General features: G+C 41.7%; 1 protein-coding gene across 1 annotated transcript in view; it reads left to right on the forward strand.

Moving 5' to 3' along the window:
* Positions 1 to 12,230, forward strand: part of LOC139760502 (peroxidase-like) — a 35,106-nt gene extending 22,876 nt beyond the window's left edge. Inside the window, exons 7-19 of the mRNA XM_071683792.1 lie at positions 1,029 to 1,205; positions 1,371 to 1,449; positions 1,722 to 1,867; positions 2,170 to 2,297; positions 4,105 to 4,218; positions 4,832 to 4,964; positions 5,564 to 5,691; positions 6,305 to 6,414; positions 6,974 to 7,066; positions 8,497 to 8,666; positions 9,463 to 9,571; positions 9,969 to 10,060; positions 11,623 to 12,230. Coding sequence (XP_071539893.1) covers positions 1,029 to 1,205; positions 1,371 to 1,449; positions 1,722 to 1,867; positions 2,170 to 2,297; positions 4,105 to 4,218; positions 4,832 to 4,964; positions 5,564 to 5,691; positions 6,305 to 6,414; positions 6,974 to 7,066; positions 8,497 to 8,666; positions 9,463 to 9,571; positions 9,969 to 10,060; positions 11,623 to 11,636 — 1,493 coding nt within the window. The 3' untranslated portion in view covers positions 11,637 to 12,230. The remainder of the gene's footprint in view (positions 1 to 1,028; positions 1,206 to 1,370; positions 1,450 to 1,721; positions 1,868 to 2,169; positions 2,298 to 4,104; positions 4,219 to 4,831; positions 4,965 to 5,563; positions 5,692 to 6,304; positions 6,415 to 6,973; positions 7,067 to 8,496; positions 8,667 to 9,462; positions 9,572 to 9,968; positions 10,061 to 11,622) is intronic.
* The last annotated feature ends 1,510 nt before the right edge of the window (positions 12,231 to 13,740 follow it).

The following is a 13,740-nucleotide window of genomic DNA, read 5'->3' on the forward strand; positions in this document are numbered from 1 at the left end:
GAGGTAATGATTTTCTTATCGAATCCATCTTTCATCGTGTCTCATCCTCATTTTCACTTTTGGTTGAATATTTTCATCAACATTGTATCATTTAAAGTTTTGGAGCTTGTAAGTTGACGTGGTTCTCGCTTTGTATTTCCCTCAGACCTTGACATCATGTGCAAACATAGTCATGTATGAATTCAGTCCTTCTAGTAAGTCAATTACAAACTTCAAGAAGAACATTGGTCCCAGAAGCGAGCTGTGAGGTACTCCATTGATGACCTCATCTCATTTCCAGAGGGCTCTTCGGACAAGCGTCCTCTGTTCCCTTCCACAAAAAGTCATTTATATAATTCAGAAAGTCTTCTTATTGTTGCCTGGAGACCCACCTTCTTTATTTATCTGAACAATACAGTGACCAATGGTTTCTGTAGATACACCGTCTATTCATTTCAATGTATGTCTGTGCATACCAGTTTGCACATGCGTACGACTACACTCGTTGGACCCTGTTTCTTATCCCTGCAATTTTACATATGTTTTTGACGTTTCTCACTACAGTCGCATTTACTCATTGTTCATCTGGTTCAACTCGTGCATTATTCTGTTCCTTAAATGGTTCCCTACTTCCCTCCGTTCAATTCTCTTACTGAACTTCCAGCTATTGCCTTTTGTCCTGGATTCTCTTCTGGCTTCGAAGAGAACCATTCCATATTAAAGCTGGTATGGCGGTATGGAAATAAATCATAGTTATTACGTCTCCTCATAGTCTTCCTCCTAAAGAGAACAGATACAGAACTTACTTTGTGTGTGTGTGTGTGTTGTGTGTGTGTGGTTCATTCCACCCGGTACTGGTACCGGTTTTGTTGCATTCCTCTGGACCACTATTAAAGTAATCCCCTCAGGTATGGAGGACAGACCCTTGCGGTAACTTCCAGCTGAGGTTACGTCGTGTATCACGTCTTGATATCTCAGTGACGGACCATGTACTTAAAAGACATCTCTGGCGTTGTTCATTTACGGTAACTTGTGTTTGGTGGGGACAGGTCGTTCGGCGAGGAACCAGCCTCAGAGATGCTGCCGGTCTACCCCGGGCGCCTCGCCCAGTCCCTACTGCCTCCCCATACGTATCCCGCAGAACGATGACTTCTACAGGCAGTTCAAAATGACGTGCATGGAGTTCATGAGGGCCCTCTCTGGTGTGAGGCAAGATTGCAGACTAGGTGAGGAGGAACTGCGAGTTACTTTTGAGTGATAATTATAGTATCTTTTTTCCCCTTCACAAGATTGGTAATATCGAACATAGAGTGTATACGAAGTCGCCCAGTGCTGCCATCTCTTGATTGTTATGTTCATTAACGATATGGGAACCTTGCGGACCCACACAGGTGTCCGAGCGCCCTTCAACATGCTCACGAGTGTCATCGACGCCAACACCGTCTACGGCAGCAGCCTATCCCATTCTAGGTCAGTTCCCACAGCCACGCCAGGTAACTACGTACTGGAACATCTCTGTAGAAATCTATCTTTCACAGTAGACCTGAATATCGTTCCCCGGCTCTATCATACACAGGAGCGATTGCTTCATTACTTCATCATTATCTCTTACATTAAGTCTGATGGATACTGAACGTAGAAATTATTATATTGGTGTGAATGTGACCGTCAGACACTCGCTGTTGACGTACCAGTTGTGAGGGAGTTGAGGCTTAGCTTTGATGTGTGGTGTTGTGGCGCAGGCGTCTGAGGGCGATGCACGGAGGACTCCTGAGGATGAACGATTCCTTCGCCTCGATAGGGCTTCGGGAACTCCTGCCTCCGAAGCTCGACGACCCGGACCAAGGCTGCATTAGGTTATCCCCAGACCACTACTGCTTCTTGGCTGGTTAGTGCGACCGTGGCGCCACCCTGCACTTAACTCGTATGTGAAACAGTTATGAAACTTCCAAAAAACTTTATATATATATATATATATATAGAGTTCGATTCCACTTCTTTAAGGGGTATACTTTTAGTTCGATATAGAGTTCGATTCCACTTCTTTAAGGGGTATACTTTTAGTTCGTTCTTGTTGCAGACGATATTGCTCAGTGCCGTCTTGGTTATGGATATTCTGTTTTCTGTAGTGGCATTCAGTCCTCTTGTGATGAAGAGACTTACAGTTTAAGAATCTGGTGCCTCCGGCAGGAGAGACCCGTGTCAACGAGCAGCTGATGCTGACTGCTATCCACACACTCTGGTTCCGCCAGCACAACCGACTGGCGCGCCTCCTAGCCGTCCTCAACCCCCACTGGGACGACGAGACACTCTACCAGGTGGGTGGTGGTGCCGGGACGACCAGACCAGGTGGGTGGTGGTATAGAAGCGACTAGATCAGGTGCGTTCTGGTGCATAGACGACCATACCACGTGGGTGCTGGTGCAGAGACGACCATACCACGTGGGTGCTGGTGCAGAGACGACCATACCACGTGGGTGCTGGTGCAGAGACGACCATACCACGTGGTTGCTGGTGCAGAGACGACCAAACTACGTGGGTGCTGGTGCAGAGACGACCATACCACGTGGTTGCTGGTGCCAGGACGACCATGAAAATCACACCACATACCACCTGATTACTAGAAGCTTATCAATGAAATACATTCTAGAATATATATATATATATATATATATATATATATATATATATATATATATATATATATATATATATATATATATATATATATCTTTCATACTATTCGCCATTTCCCGCATTAGCGAGGTTGCGTTAAGAACAAAGGACTGGACCTTTGAGGGAATATCCTCAAATGGCCCCCTTCTCTGTCCCTTCTTTTGGAAAATTAAAAAAAAAACGAGAGGGGAGGATTTCCAGCCCCCCGCTCCCTTCCCTTTTAGTCGCCTTCTACGACACGCAGGGAATACGTGGGAAGTATTCTTTCTCCCCTACCCCCAGGGATAATATATATATATATATATATATATATATATATATATATATATATATATATATATATATATATATATATATATATATATATATACATATATATATATATATTTTTTTTTTTTTTATACTTTGTCGCTGTCTCCCGCGTTTGCGAGGTAGCGCAAGGAAACAGACGAAAGAAATATATATATATATATATATATATATATATATATATTCGCCATTTCCCGCGTTAGCGAGGTAGCGTTAAGAACAGATGACTGAGGCTTATAGGTAATAACCTCACTTGGCTCTCTGTTCCTTCTTTTGGAAAATTAAAAACGGGAGGGAAGGATTTCCAGCCCCCGTTCCCTCCCCTTTTAGTCTCCTTTTACGACACGCAGGGAATACGTGGGAAGTATTATTTCTCCCCTATCCCCAGGGATAATATATATATATATATATATATATATATATATATATATATATATATTGATTTTCATTATACTTTGTCGCTGTCTCCCGCGTTAGCAAAGTAGCGCAAGGAAACACGAAAGAATGGCCCAACCCACCCACATACACATGTATATACATAAACGCCCACACACGCTCATATACATACCTATACATTTCAACGTATACATACACAGATATATATATATATATATATATATATATATATATATATATATATATATATATATATATATATATATATATATATATATATAGAGTGAATTGGAGCAATGTGGTATACCGGGGTTGACGTGCTGTCAGTGGATTGAATCAAGGCATTGAAGCGTCTGGGGTAAACCATGGAAAGCTGTGTAGGTATGTATATTTGCGTGTGTGGACGTATGTATATACATGTGTATGGGGGGGGGGGGGTTGGGCCATTTCTTTCGTCTGTTTCCTTGCGCTACCTCGCAAACGCGGGAGACAGCGACAAAGTATAATGAAAATCAATATATATATATATATATATATATATATATATATATATATATATATATATATATATATATATATATATATATATATATACGAACTTCATTCGTGTTGCTATCACTTGTTTCACAGTCAGATGTTTACTGTTGTGTCTGATCACACGTTGTACACACCTTCCACAACGCAGTAGGTGTATCACCGTGGAGAGGGAGGGAGGGAGGGCTGTAGCCGTGCATTCCACTTCAGGAGACGAGGCGCATCGTGGTGGCACAGATTCAACACATCACCTTCAACGAGTTCCTTCCCTTAGTGCTGGGGGAACAGGTCATGGCCCGGTACCAGCTACAGCTGCAGAAGTCCGTGAGTACCCTAGGGCACGAGAGAGAGAGAGAGAGAGAGAGAGAGAGAGAGAGAGAGAGAGAGAGAGAGAGAGAGATGAGAATAAAGAAAGCACGAATGAAAATGATGACGCAAGGGGGGGAAACAAAAACAAAGAGGAAATCATAAGTTAGGCCATATTCCTCCCAACACACCTGGGCAAGATGTTTGTGATGAAAGGAGTAAGACAATACAGTTCATCTGAGGCAGAGTGTGACCACTTGTCCCTGTGGGGAAAGAGTGGTTCAGTAAGGTTTAAGTGATGGGTGTGACCCCTTGTGTGTTGTGACCCGCGGGTGTGACGCTCACTGATCCCTGCCAACCTGATGTGGTTGTGATCCCCAAATGACCTGTGTTGTTACCCCTGTTAGCCCGTATGTTCTGATCGTTCTGTCGTGGCTGTGACCCCTACTCACCTTTGGGTATGACCACTAGTGACTTGCTGGCCAATGTGTTGTGAGGTGCGACCCTTGTTGACCTGTTGCGACCCTCAGTAATCTTTGCTGGCCTATGTGTTGTGAACGACGGGTGTGACCTTGCTTACTTGTGACCTATTAGTGTGACCCTTGCTGACCTGTTTGTTGTGACCTCTCAGGGCTACTGGGAGGGCCATGACCCCTCCGTGGACCCCTCCATGACCGCTGCCTTCGTCGCCGCCGCCTACAGGTTCGGCCACTCCCTCGTGCCCTCTACCGTGGAGAGGTGGAGCTCCTCCCACAGGTTCATAGGTCAGTGGAAGCAAAGGAAATCCATTACTCAAGGTCATGATTCAGTAAGGAGGTTCAGTCACCTCAGATAACAAAGTCATGTAGGAAAAAACCACCACAGCTTTTCAACACAAGATTCAATATCGAATTATTGTAGTTGATTAAATGATGTAGAAAAAGCCATTATAAAACTTACATTACCCTTCAGCAGTGAAGAGCTGGCGACCTAACCAGAGAACATTTACCCGACTTAGAATGCTATGTGATCTTATAAACGCCAGGTGGACCATGTTGGTTGTGTTACAAGCAGGTCTGGGAAGCTCAGAATGAATGTTTGAGTTACAGTAAATGATGAATCATTCCAAAATACTCAGAACGTGTATTTCTTATTGCCATGTACGCCTCTCCTCTAAGGACTGATGTTCTCCTCCGTATTTCACGTGTATCAAGAATTCCATCTATGTACACGCACTAATTATGAGCATACATACGCACACTCGCGCAGGTTGGCAAGTCAGCGGCAACACCTTGGTAATGACGAGCAAGGGAGCGGTGGTAGTACTAGGTGAGGTAGTACATGATGATGAGGTTGTGTTGTGATATCGGTGTGTGTGTTGCAGACTCCACACGGCTGAGCAAGCTCATCCAACAGCCATGGGACATGTACCGGCCGGGGATACTGGACCAGTACTATGTTGGCTTCATGAACCAGCCGGCAGAAGCCGTGGACAACTCCGTCACGCAGGAGGTACGGACACGAAGATAATTATTCTCTTCCCAGAACTCATAATGATAAGATTTTTTTGGCAAGTGCCAGTATTACCTCTCTTTAGCTGGTTGTAAGTTGATGCTAGCCTTTCCATAGATGATGTCTTTGTTGTTGACATCAGAAATGAATAGAGCTATAGAAAATATAAACCCAATTTTGAAGTGTTACAAAATCACGTGATAAGAATCTTTCATTTCCTTAAAAGGTTAATGAGATATGATAATAACTGTGATTCTATACCACAATGAAAATATTTAGGTATGTAAAGCATCACTACTGTTTTACTGATTAAGGAGGCACGCAAGTCGGAAGGTGAGGAAAAGCGGTGACAGGCACACTACTCTTCATTAGAAATTGATATATCTTTTTGACCGAAGAGAGCAGAGCTCACTCCTTAATATGAAAGTATTTTTTTTTTCATCCAGGATGTATGGCAGGCGATAAAGATGCTGCTGACGATAATGTCATTTGCAATTCATGCAACCTAACAACAGTATGTCTGTTCGACTGTATAAGTTTATTGTAATAGAGAATAAATAGTTCACAGGCTTAGGAAATTGATCGTTACTGGTACTCGCTGCATTCTCTGTAGGTGACGAACCATCTCTTCGAGCAGCCAGGGAAGCACTACGGTTTGGACCTGGTGTCTATCAACCTACAACGTGGCAGAGAGTTTGGTCTACCTGGCTACACCTCCTTCAGGTACGTCTTACGATAGGCTCTGGTCCTCAGTGAATCATTGGACCATCTTCCTGCTCGGTGAATGTTGTCATGCAATTACGAACAGTACAGCTGAGTAAGCTACAACCTCATTTTTCTTAAATGCAAAGAATCTATCAATTATCTATCTATCTATCTATCTATTTATTTATCTATATATCTATCTATCTATCTATCTATCTATATCTATTTATCTATCTATCTATATATATATATATTATATATATATATATATATATATATATATATATATATATATATATATATATATATATATATTCCTACCCCTGGAATCCCTTCTATCCTTATAGAGATCCTTCGGCTCTCAGGAAGCTGGCCATGTCAACCAGTCGGTTGCACAGGTCTTAAGAGTGTTGTGGTGTGTAATTGGGTCTATGTGCTGTATGTATGTATAGATACATACACAATGTATACATGCAATTAGTGTAGAAGTAATTCAAAGTTTAGTTAAATACTCAGAAAGTCATTTGGCAACATTCGTATGTCATAGAAAGCGAATTGAGAAATTATGTCCACACAGACGGCTCTGTGGGCTGCCACCAGTCCATTCCTTCCAGGACCTGGGTTACTACATGGCCAATATCACAGTCAACGTGTACCAGGATCTCTACAGGTGAGGCCTTACTTGCTCTTTTCACTCGTATTATATATGACAAAAACACATGTGGCAAATGTTATTATACGTGACTTGTGGGAGGAGGGGTGGGAGGCTGATCCATCGGTAATCACAGAGATAGATCGGACGGAGAGGAAGCTAAATATGGAGCAAATTGAGGGAGGGAAGCCAAAAGAGGGGAGCTTAAAGATGAGTCCCCGTTGCCACACCCTATCAGAAGCCTTCAATATATCAAGGACAACTGCATATGACTCCCCAAAATCTTTCAGGGATGATACCCACATATTAGAAAGACAGGAAAGAATATCACCAGTGGATCTCGCCTTACGCGAGCCATACTGGTGATCAGAGTGAAGACCGTGATTTTTGAGGTGTTTAAGGATATGGGAGTTGAGGAGGGATTCAAAGACTTTGGAAATGGTAGATGTCAAAGCAACTGGACGATTGTTAGAGGGGTCAAATCGGTCACCCTTCTGAGGTGATGCGTATCGTAATGTTGGGTGGGTTATCGGTGTCTAATACGACAGCAGTTTCACAGCTTGCATGCAGAGTACATTGAAGGATGCTGGTGGTCAAAAGCCTTTGAAGATCTTCCAGTAATGTTGAGACCTTACATTATTGCTTAAAGTAACTTGATTAACTTCACACATGTCAAACCCGAGCCTTTACTGATTATCTTGGATGTATCCTTATTTAGAATATCAAGCAAATACGTTCAAGAAGAAAATGCTTCAAAAAAATCGTTTCTTTAAAGAAGCTCAAATAAATATAGGTTTACTCAGTCCCATCTTCGTAAAATATTAGGACACTAGTGAATTTTTGGGAGAACTCTAGTCTTAACATGAATTTTGTCAAACCCCGGTATTTCTCATTATGAGCCTTAATGTCATCAAAATTCATTTTACATGTCTCTAGAAATATACATATTTAATCCAAATATATATTCCGTCATTATCTGATGTTGCAAAACCAGTTGTGTATCAGCTTAAATGATATCTGAGAAAACTATAAATCCATCGACGTCGCTGTATGCTACATTCCTCTTGAATTATAACATTACCTTGTGATCCACAATGAAATTCTAGAGTATAATTCTTTGATATTGATATTAGATTTTGTACGTGTGTAGAACCTGCCCAGTGCAAAGCTCAGCGTCATACATCTTAATTTCACAAAACTTGGTAACGTATTGGCAGGTTCCAGCAAGGCTACAACTGGCCACTGATCCCTTTGCTGACACGCAAATAACTACAGCACTTTCACGAATTCTTCTCCAAGGTGGATACACAAAATAAATACTAAACCACAAGAATGTAGATACACACGTTTAGTAGATTATAAAGTAGATAGTACGACTGCCGACATAATAGTTTCGGACACCAGCATTTTGCCTTGCTATTAACTAACCTACTACTGCTGGCTGGTAGCCATGTAGACGACATCGACCTATGGAGTGGTGGAGTGTCGGAGCGGCCGCTGCCAGGGTCAATGCTGGGGCCAACCTTCGCCTGTATTGTGGCTCTTCAGATGCAGCGCCTCCGCCAAGGTGACCGTTACTGGTATGAGGTTCCCGGCCAGCCTTCCTCCTTCACTCTCCGTAAGTACCTGACTCAGATGATTTTTTTTTTTTATTACAATCACTGCTCATCATGCCGGAATAGAAATGAACATGTCATTATCATTGCAGCTTTTAAATCTCTTACAATTTGACCAACAGTGTTTAACGCCATATGATACTCAAACACTTGTACTGCATTTCATTATCTCTGTTATATAAAGAGCCGAATTAATTTCACAGAATTTTTCACACAATCGTTCCTCGTGAAAAAGTTCTGATACCTTTTTTCAGAACGTGCATAAAACAAAAAACAATGCAGAAAGTCTACTTATCCAAATCTCTCTCCAGTTTCTTCCTACTATCTGTTCAGTCATTACAGTAGCCTGATCCATCCTCAGCTGCTTCTTGATTTTCCAGTTTTTACAGCTACCTCATCCGTCCTCATGTGGAAGTCAGTGCTATAGTAATCGTGACCTTCATCATGCAGTCTTAAGCAGTAAACAGCACCTTAGCTTTCACCCTTTGTACCCACTTTCTAAGTTATCACATGATGTTGTCTCCTTTCCACACTATTTCATAATCCTCTGATATACCATATTGTGTCCTTCCTACACTGTTGCATAACCTCTACATTGCTTCATGGCCATGTGATGTCACATAGTTGTCATTTCCTCCCCCCTCAGAGCCATCTGATGTCACGTAGCATTATTTCCCTCCTACATTACATCATGGCCATCAGATGTGCCATGTAGTGTCTTCACCTTCCAGTACTGCTCCATAAAGTAAATAGTAAAACTAGTGATAATTTCATCCTCCTCATCATCATTATCATCAGCACAACTGGAATCCATTCGTACAACGAGCCTTGCCCGGATACTGTGCGATAACACGGATCTCCTACTCACCCTACAGCTGTCTCCCATGGCTCTACTGAACCACATAACGTAAGTGCGTCAGACGCCGCCTCCTTGGTTTGTATGCTGACCAATAGTTTATAGTCATCAGAGGATAGGTTGTAGAAATCAAGTTGCAAGAGGATTTTATTTTCATGTGAGGAATAAAGATGATCATACAGAACTTTTTGGTAATAACTTCCTGAATATTCTTAATATTAAATCACTGAAGTAATATATCCTTGTGAGTTGACAGCTAGCGGTGATGATGAAAACAGATTCCATTTTATATTTTACTTCATGAACTTGATAGTATTAGTCCATTACAGTGTATATAAATTCCTTTTTGAATGTATTACTTACCTCTGAGAGAGGATATCAAATTCTTAAATGTGTAATAAATGTTTTATCTTTCCATGATGGTCGCTTGTCACGGACATGGATGTAGTAACCCTCGGGTGTCATGTGAGAGTGGTTTTATACCTAGGCTAGATCTCACTCCCTGGACTGACCCTCCACAATATCCATATTTCAGGGAAGGTATGAATCATTACATATTTGTTGTACTAACATTTATCACAATACCTTGTGTTCACATTTTAATGATAGAGAGTAGGGAGAGAGTTCTGGACTCTTGGGGTCCCATCTCTTGAACTGTATATTCTTTGAAGTTATCTCTTAATCTTTTGTAAGCTGCAAATATTCAGTTTCTTTGTTCAGTCTATTCCAACCTTCCACCATCCTTACTTTAAAGCAGTTTCCTTAATGTCCTTACCAACCATCTTCTTGCTCAGTTTCTTGGGCAGGTACCGCATATCATACACAACTGCTCACTGTCAACATCATTTAACTGAATCAGGAACTTGATGACTGTTATAACGTCCTTCTTTCTCTCCTCTATGATGGAGTAATCTGTAACCTTCAGCTTCAAAATCATGAAGCTCATTTTTCTTAAAGCAGTTATCATCTTCAAGTGCTGTTCTCTAAACCCTCTGATTGAGATATTTGAGTTGCTTTAGGTGCGGTGGCCAGACCCAGGATGGATAGTCCAAGTTTGGGCTGTTTTATGGATAGCTTACCAAACATTTTCGTATCCATGCGCCTGAATGCAGTTCCAATATTCACCAGTAAAGTTTACCACCAATGCAGTTTTACTCATGTGCAGCTTTGACGAGATATTAGTCACATTATTAACCCTAGGTCTTTTTCATAATCAAATTCCCGTAATGTCTCCCAAAGAGGGAACAGTTGCACTGAAGCCTTCTTTGTGTTTATCCTCATTACCTTATGTATAGTCTGGATTTCATCAGTCATATATCAGACTACCACTATGGAGTTCGTCCATGTTCGTCTAAAATCTGATGCGACCTTTATCATTAACTGTTCTCTCGTGACCTTGGGATGGCCCACAGTCATGTTTAAGTAAGCCTCTAGTCCATCAGAACGATAATCTTACACGCACCAAGAACAGCAGCGGGTCCAAGACAGCCCTGCACACTCAATCATAACCTCGGCCCGTTTCTAGAATGCTCCTCTTATCTGCGTCCTGATCCCCCTTTCAATAAGGTAATCTCTATCCACTGACAAAGCTTGCAGCTTTAACTTCTTTATCAACCTTTGGTGGGGTACAGTGTTTAAACCTTTTGATTGTTCAGCCATAGAAATATCTACAGATAGGACAAAGAGAAGGAAGAGAGTGTAAAACATTTTTTCTTTGCACATCATCAGAGGGTAACTAGGTTTTTTGGAGTTCAACTGTTTGTACCTCATCACAGTGTCTGTAATTAATGCTTACTAGATTTAAACTCCTTATTGTTGTATGTAATAGGTCTCAAATCAGGATCTGTCATGATCAGCAACATTCCATCACTGATATCCGTCTCCTGTCCAATAGCAGACTGTACCTGCCACACAATAGTACTGTAGTAACAGCTGGGATAGAGTGGGTTGAAGGACATGTGAATGTGGTGGGCAACATGAGAAAACGGAGGCTGGTTGGTCAGGATTGTGATGCAGATCAGTGCTGAAGCCCTCTGGTTCCCCTTCATGAGTTCCACATGCATACCATTGTCTCTGATCAACTTCATCACGTATCCTTTCAGTTCCTGCATGGTGATATCAAGTCCTGGATCCATTCCAAACACCTGAGTTGGTCAGTGAGGCACCTATCTCATACAAACACCACCAGTGAATAGCATTACCTGCCAACCCTTGGTTTGTGCCGATCTTCATTAATTCAACGCACCTAGCGCCATAAGGGAGCGGACCACACTTATGATACCCAGATCAGTAACCTGTCATTATTTTCACTCTTGAACCTTTCTAATCACTGTGTTGTCATCCATGTTCTCGGTGGAGACTTAGCTCACTTAAGTCCACAACTGAGAAATCCCATTCTGGCTACTGCTGCTTACCTAGATACTATAGTGTGAAACTGCTTAAGCGCAATTCGGAGAGCAGAGGGATTTCCAGGTAGTTTCAATTATTTTCTGATCGCTTTTCATTTATCTTTGTATTTAATTATGAAGATATGTTTAATATATTGTTATAATGTTACAGGGAACTCGTGCTGCTTATTGTTAAGAACTGTATTTTATCTTTGAACAATGTATTTGAATTTTGGCTTCGTTTATTTTTCTCATCTATAATTGTTGCTCTTTCAGTGTTTTGAAGTATAGTCTAGGAAAATATATTAACATATGTAACCTCAGCACCCATTTTAGAATCCCTTCTAACCTGCAGCACATCCACTGGTGAGGACCACTGGTTCATAAAGTTTTGTGATGTGTGTGTGTGTGTGTGTGTGTGTGTGTGTGAGCGTCTGTGTAGAGAGAGTAGTGCAATGTCTTCTTTACAGTACTGTAATTGTATCGCCCATGAAGGGTCTTGGGACATATCAAATTGTTTGTAGTGATCGGTGATGCCCAGAAGGTAAGCAGGAGAGTGTGACGTTTGTGGAGTGGTTTGCGATGTGTTTGTTGGGCTGGAGTTTATGACCGGAGGATTAGTTATTAAGTGATTGTTTTTTAAAGGGTGTATGTAGTGTTGGTTTATTTTGAAGGGTATATGTTTTATCATTGTTACAGTTGTGTCGAGTGCGGGGATGTATGTGTAAAAGTTACTGTAAGTGTGAGGCTGGGGTAAGCTTTTTCTTCCTTTTCGAGGGTTAGGTTAGTGGTTTGTAGTGGAATGTTTTGGATGAGGGTTCTAATGCTACTGCATAGGATTGAGTGCCAGGCATGTTGAGGGGGGATACTGAGACTAGTAGTTGGGTCTCTGTTTCAATGTGAAGATGGCAAGTGTTTGTAGTGTCTAGGCAGCCAGTGATTGTTCAGAATGCATTATTTTTTTATGCAGAGTGCAACTTTGTCTAAATTGCTTTCGAGAGGACAGCATACAAAGCAGGTGAGTCGTAGTTTACAGTAGAGCAAGTGAATCGATTGTAGAGGATTTTTTTTTTTCAAATTTGGTGCTAGTTAAATGTCTGTAGCCATGTAGTTTATGTGTTGCATTTGCATTGATGTTATTTATGGGGGAATGAATGTCGTGTGAGTCACATGTGATGCCTAGATTGCTGGTGTTTTGTTTATAGGGAGTGATTGTCCATTCAAGATGACTGGAGGTGTGAACTGGATTCTTGTCTGACTTAAGATTTAGAGTGAATGAAGATTTCCAGGTAGGTGAATACATTCTGATCTGGGTGAGCCATTGTTCCATTTGTATAATGCAGTTTGCATATTTGTTAATTTTGTAGTGTCAATGTTGTGATTGTGAGGTCATCCACATATGAAATAACCTTCATGTTGTGGGTTGCTAGACGTAATGGAAGGTCATGAAGGAAGAGATTGAAGTGAGTTGGAGAACGAACTGCTCCCCTGGGAACTCCACTGGAGAGTAAGTGTTTTAAAGGTGAAACTATTGTGAATGACTGCCGCGACGGCAGGCTGTGAAACTGGTGTTAACCATCTTCTGTGAGACGTCGGAGACGCGCACGAGGTAGCGCTAGGAAAAGACAACAAAGGCCACATTCGTTCACACTCAGTCTCTAGCTGTCATGTATAATGCACCGAAACCAGAGCTCCCTTTCCACATCCAGGCCCCACAGAACTTTCCATGGTTTACCCCAGTCGCTTCACATGCCTTGGTTCAATCCATTGACTGCACGTCGACCCCGGTATACGACATCGTTCCAATTCCCTCTATTCCTTGCATGCCTTTCA

This window comes from Panulirus ornatus, chromosome 3, assembly GCF_036320965.1.
Source record: "Panulirus ornatus isolate Po-2019 chromosome 3, ASM3632096v1, whole genome shotgun sequence".
In the NCBI taxonomy this organism is placed as follows: Eukaryota; Metazoa; Arthropoda; class Malacostraca; order Decapoda; family Palinuridae; genus Panulirus; species Panulirus ornatus.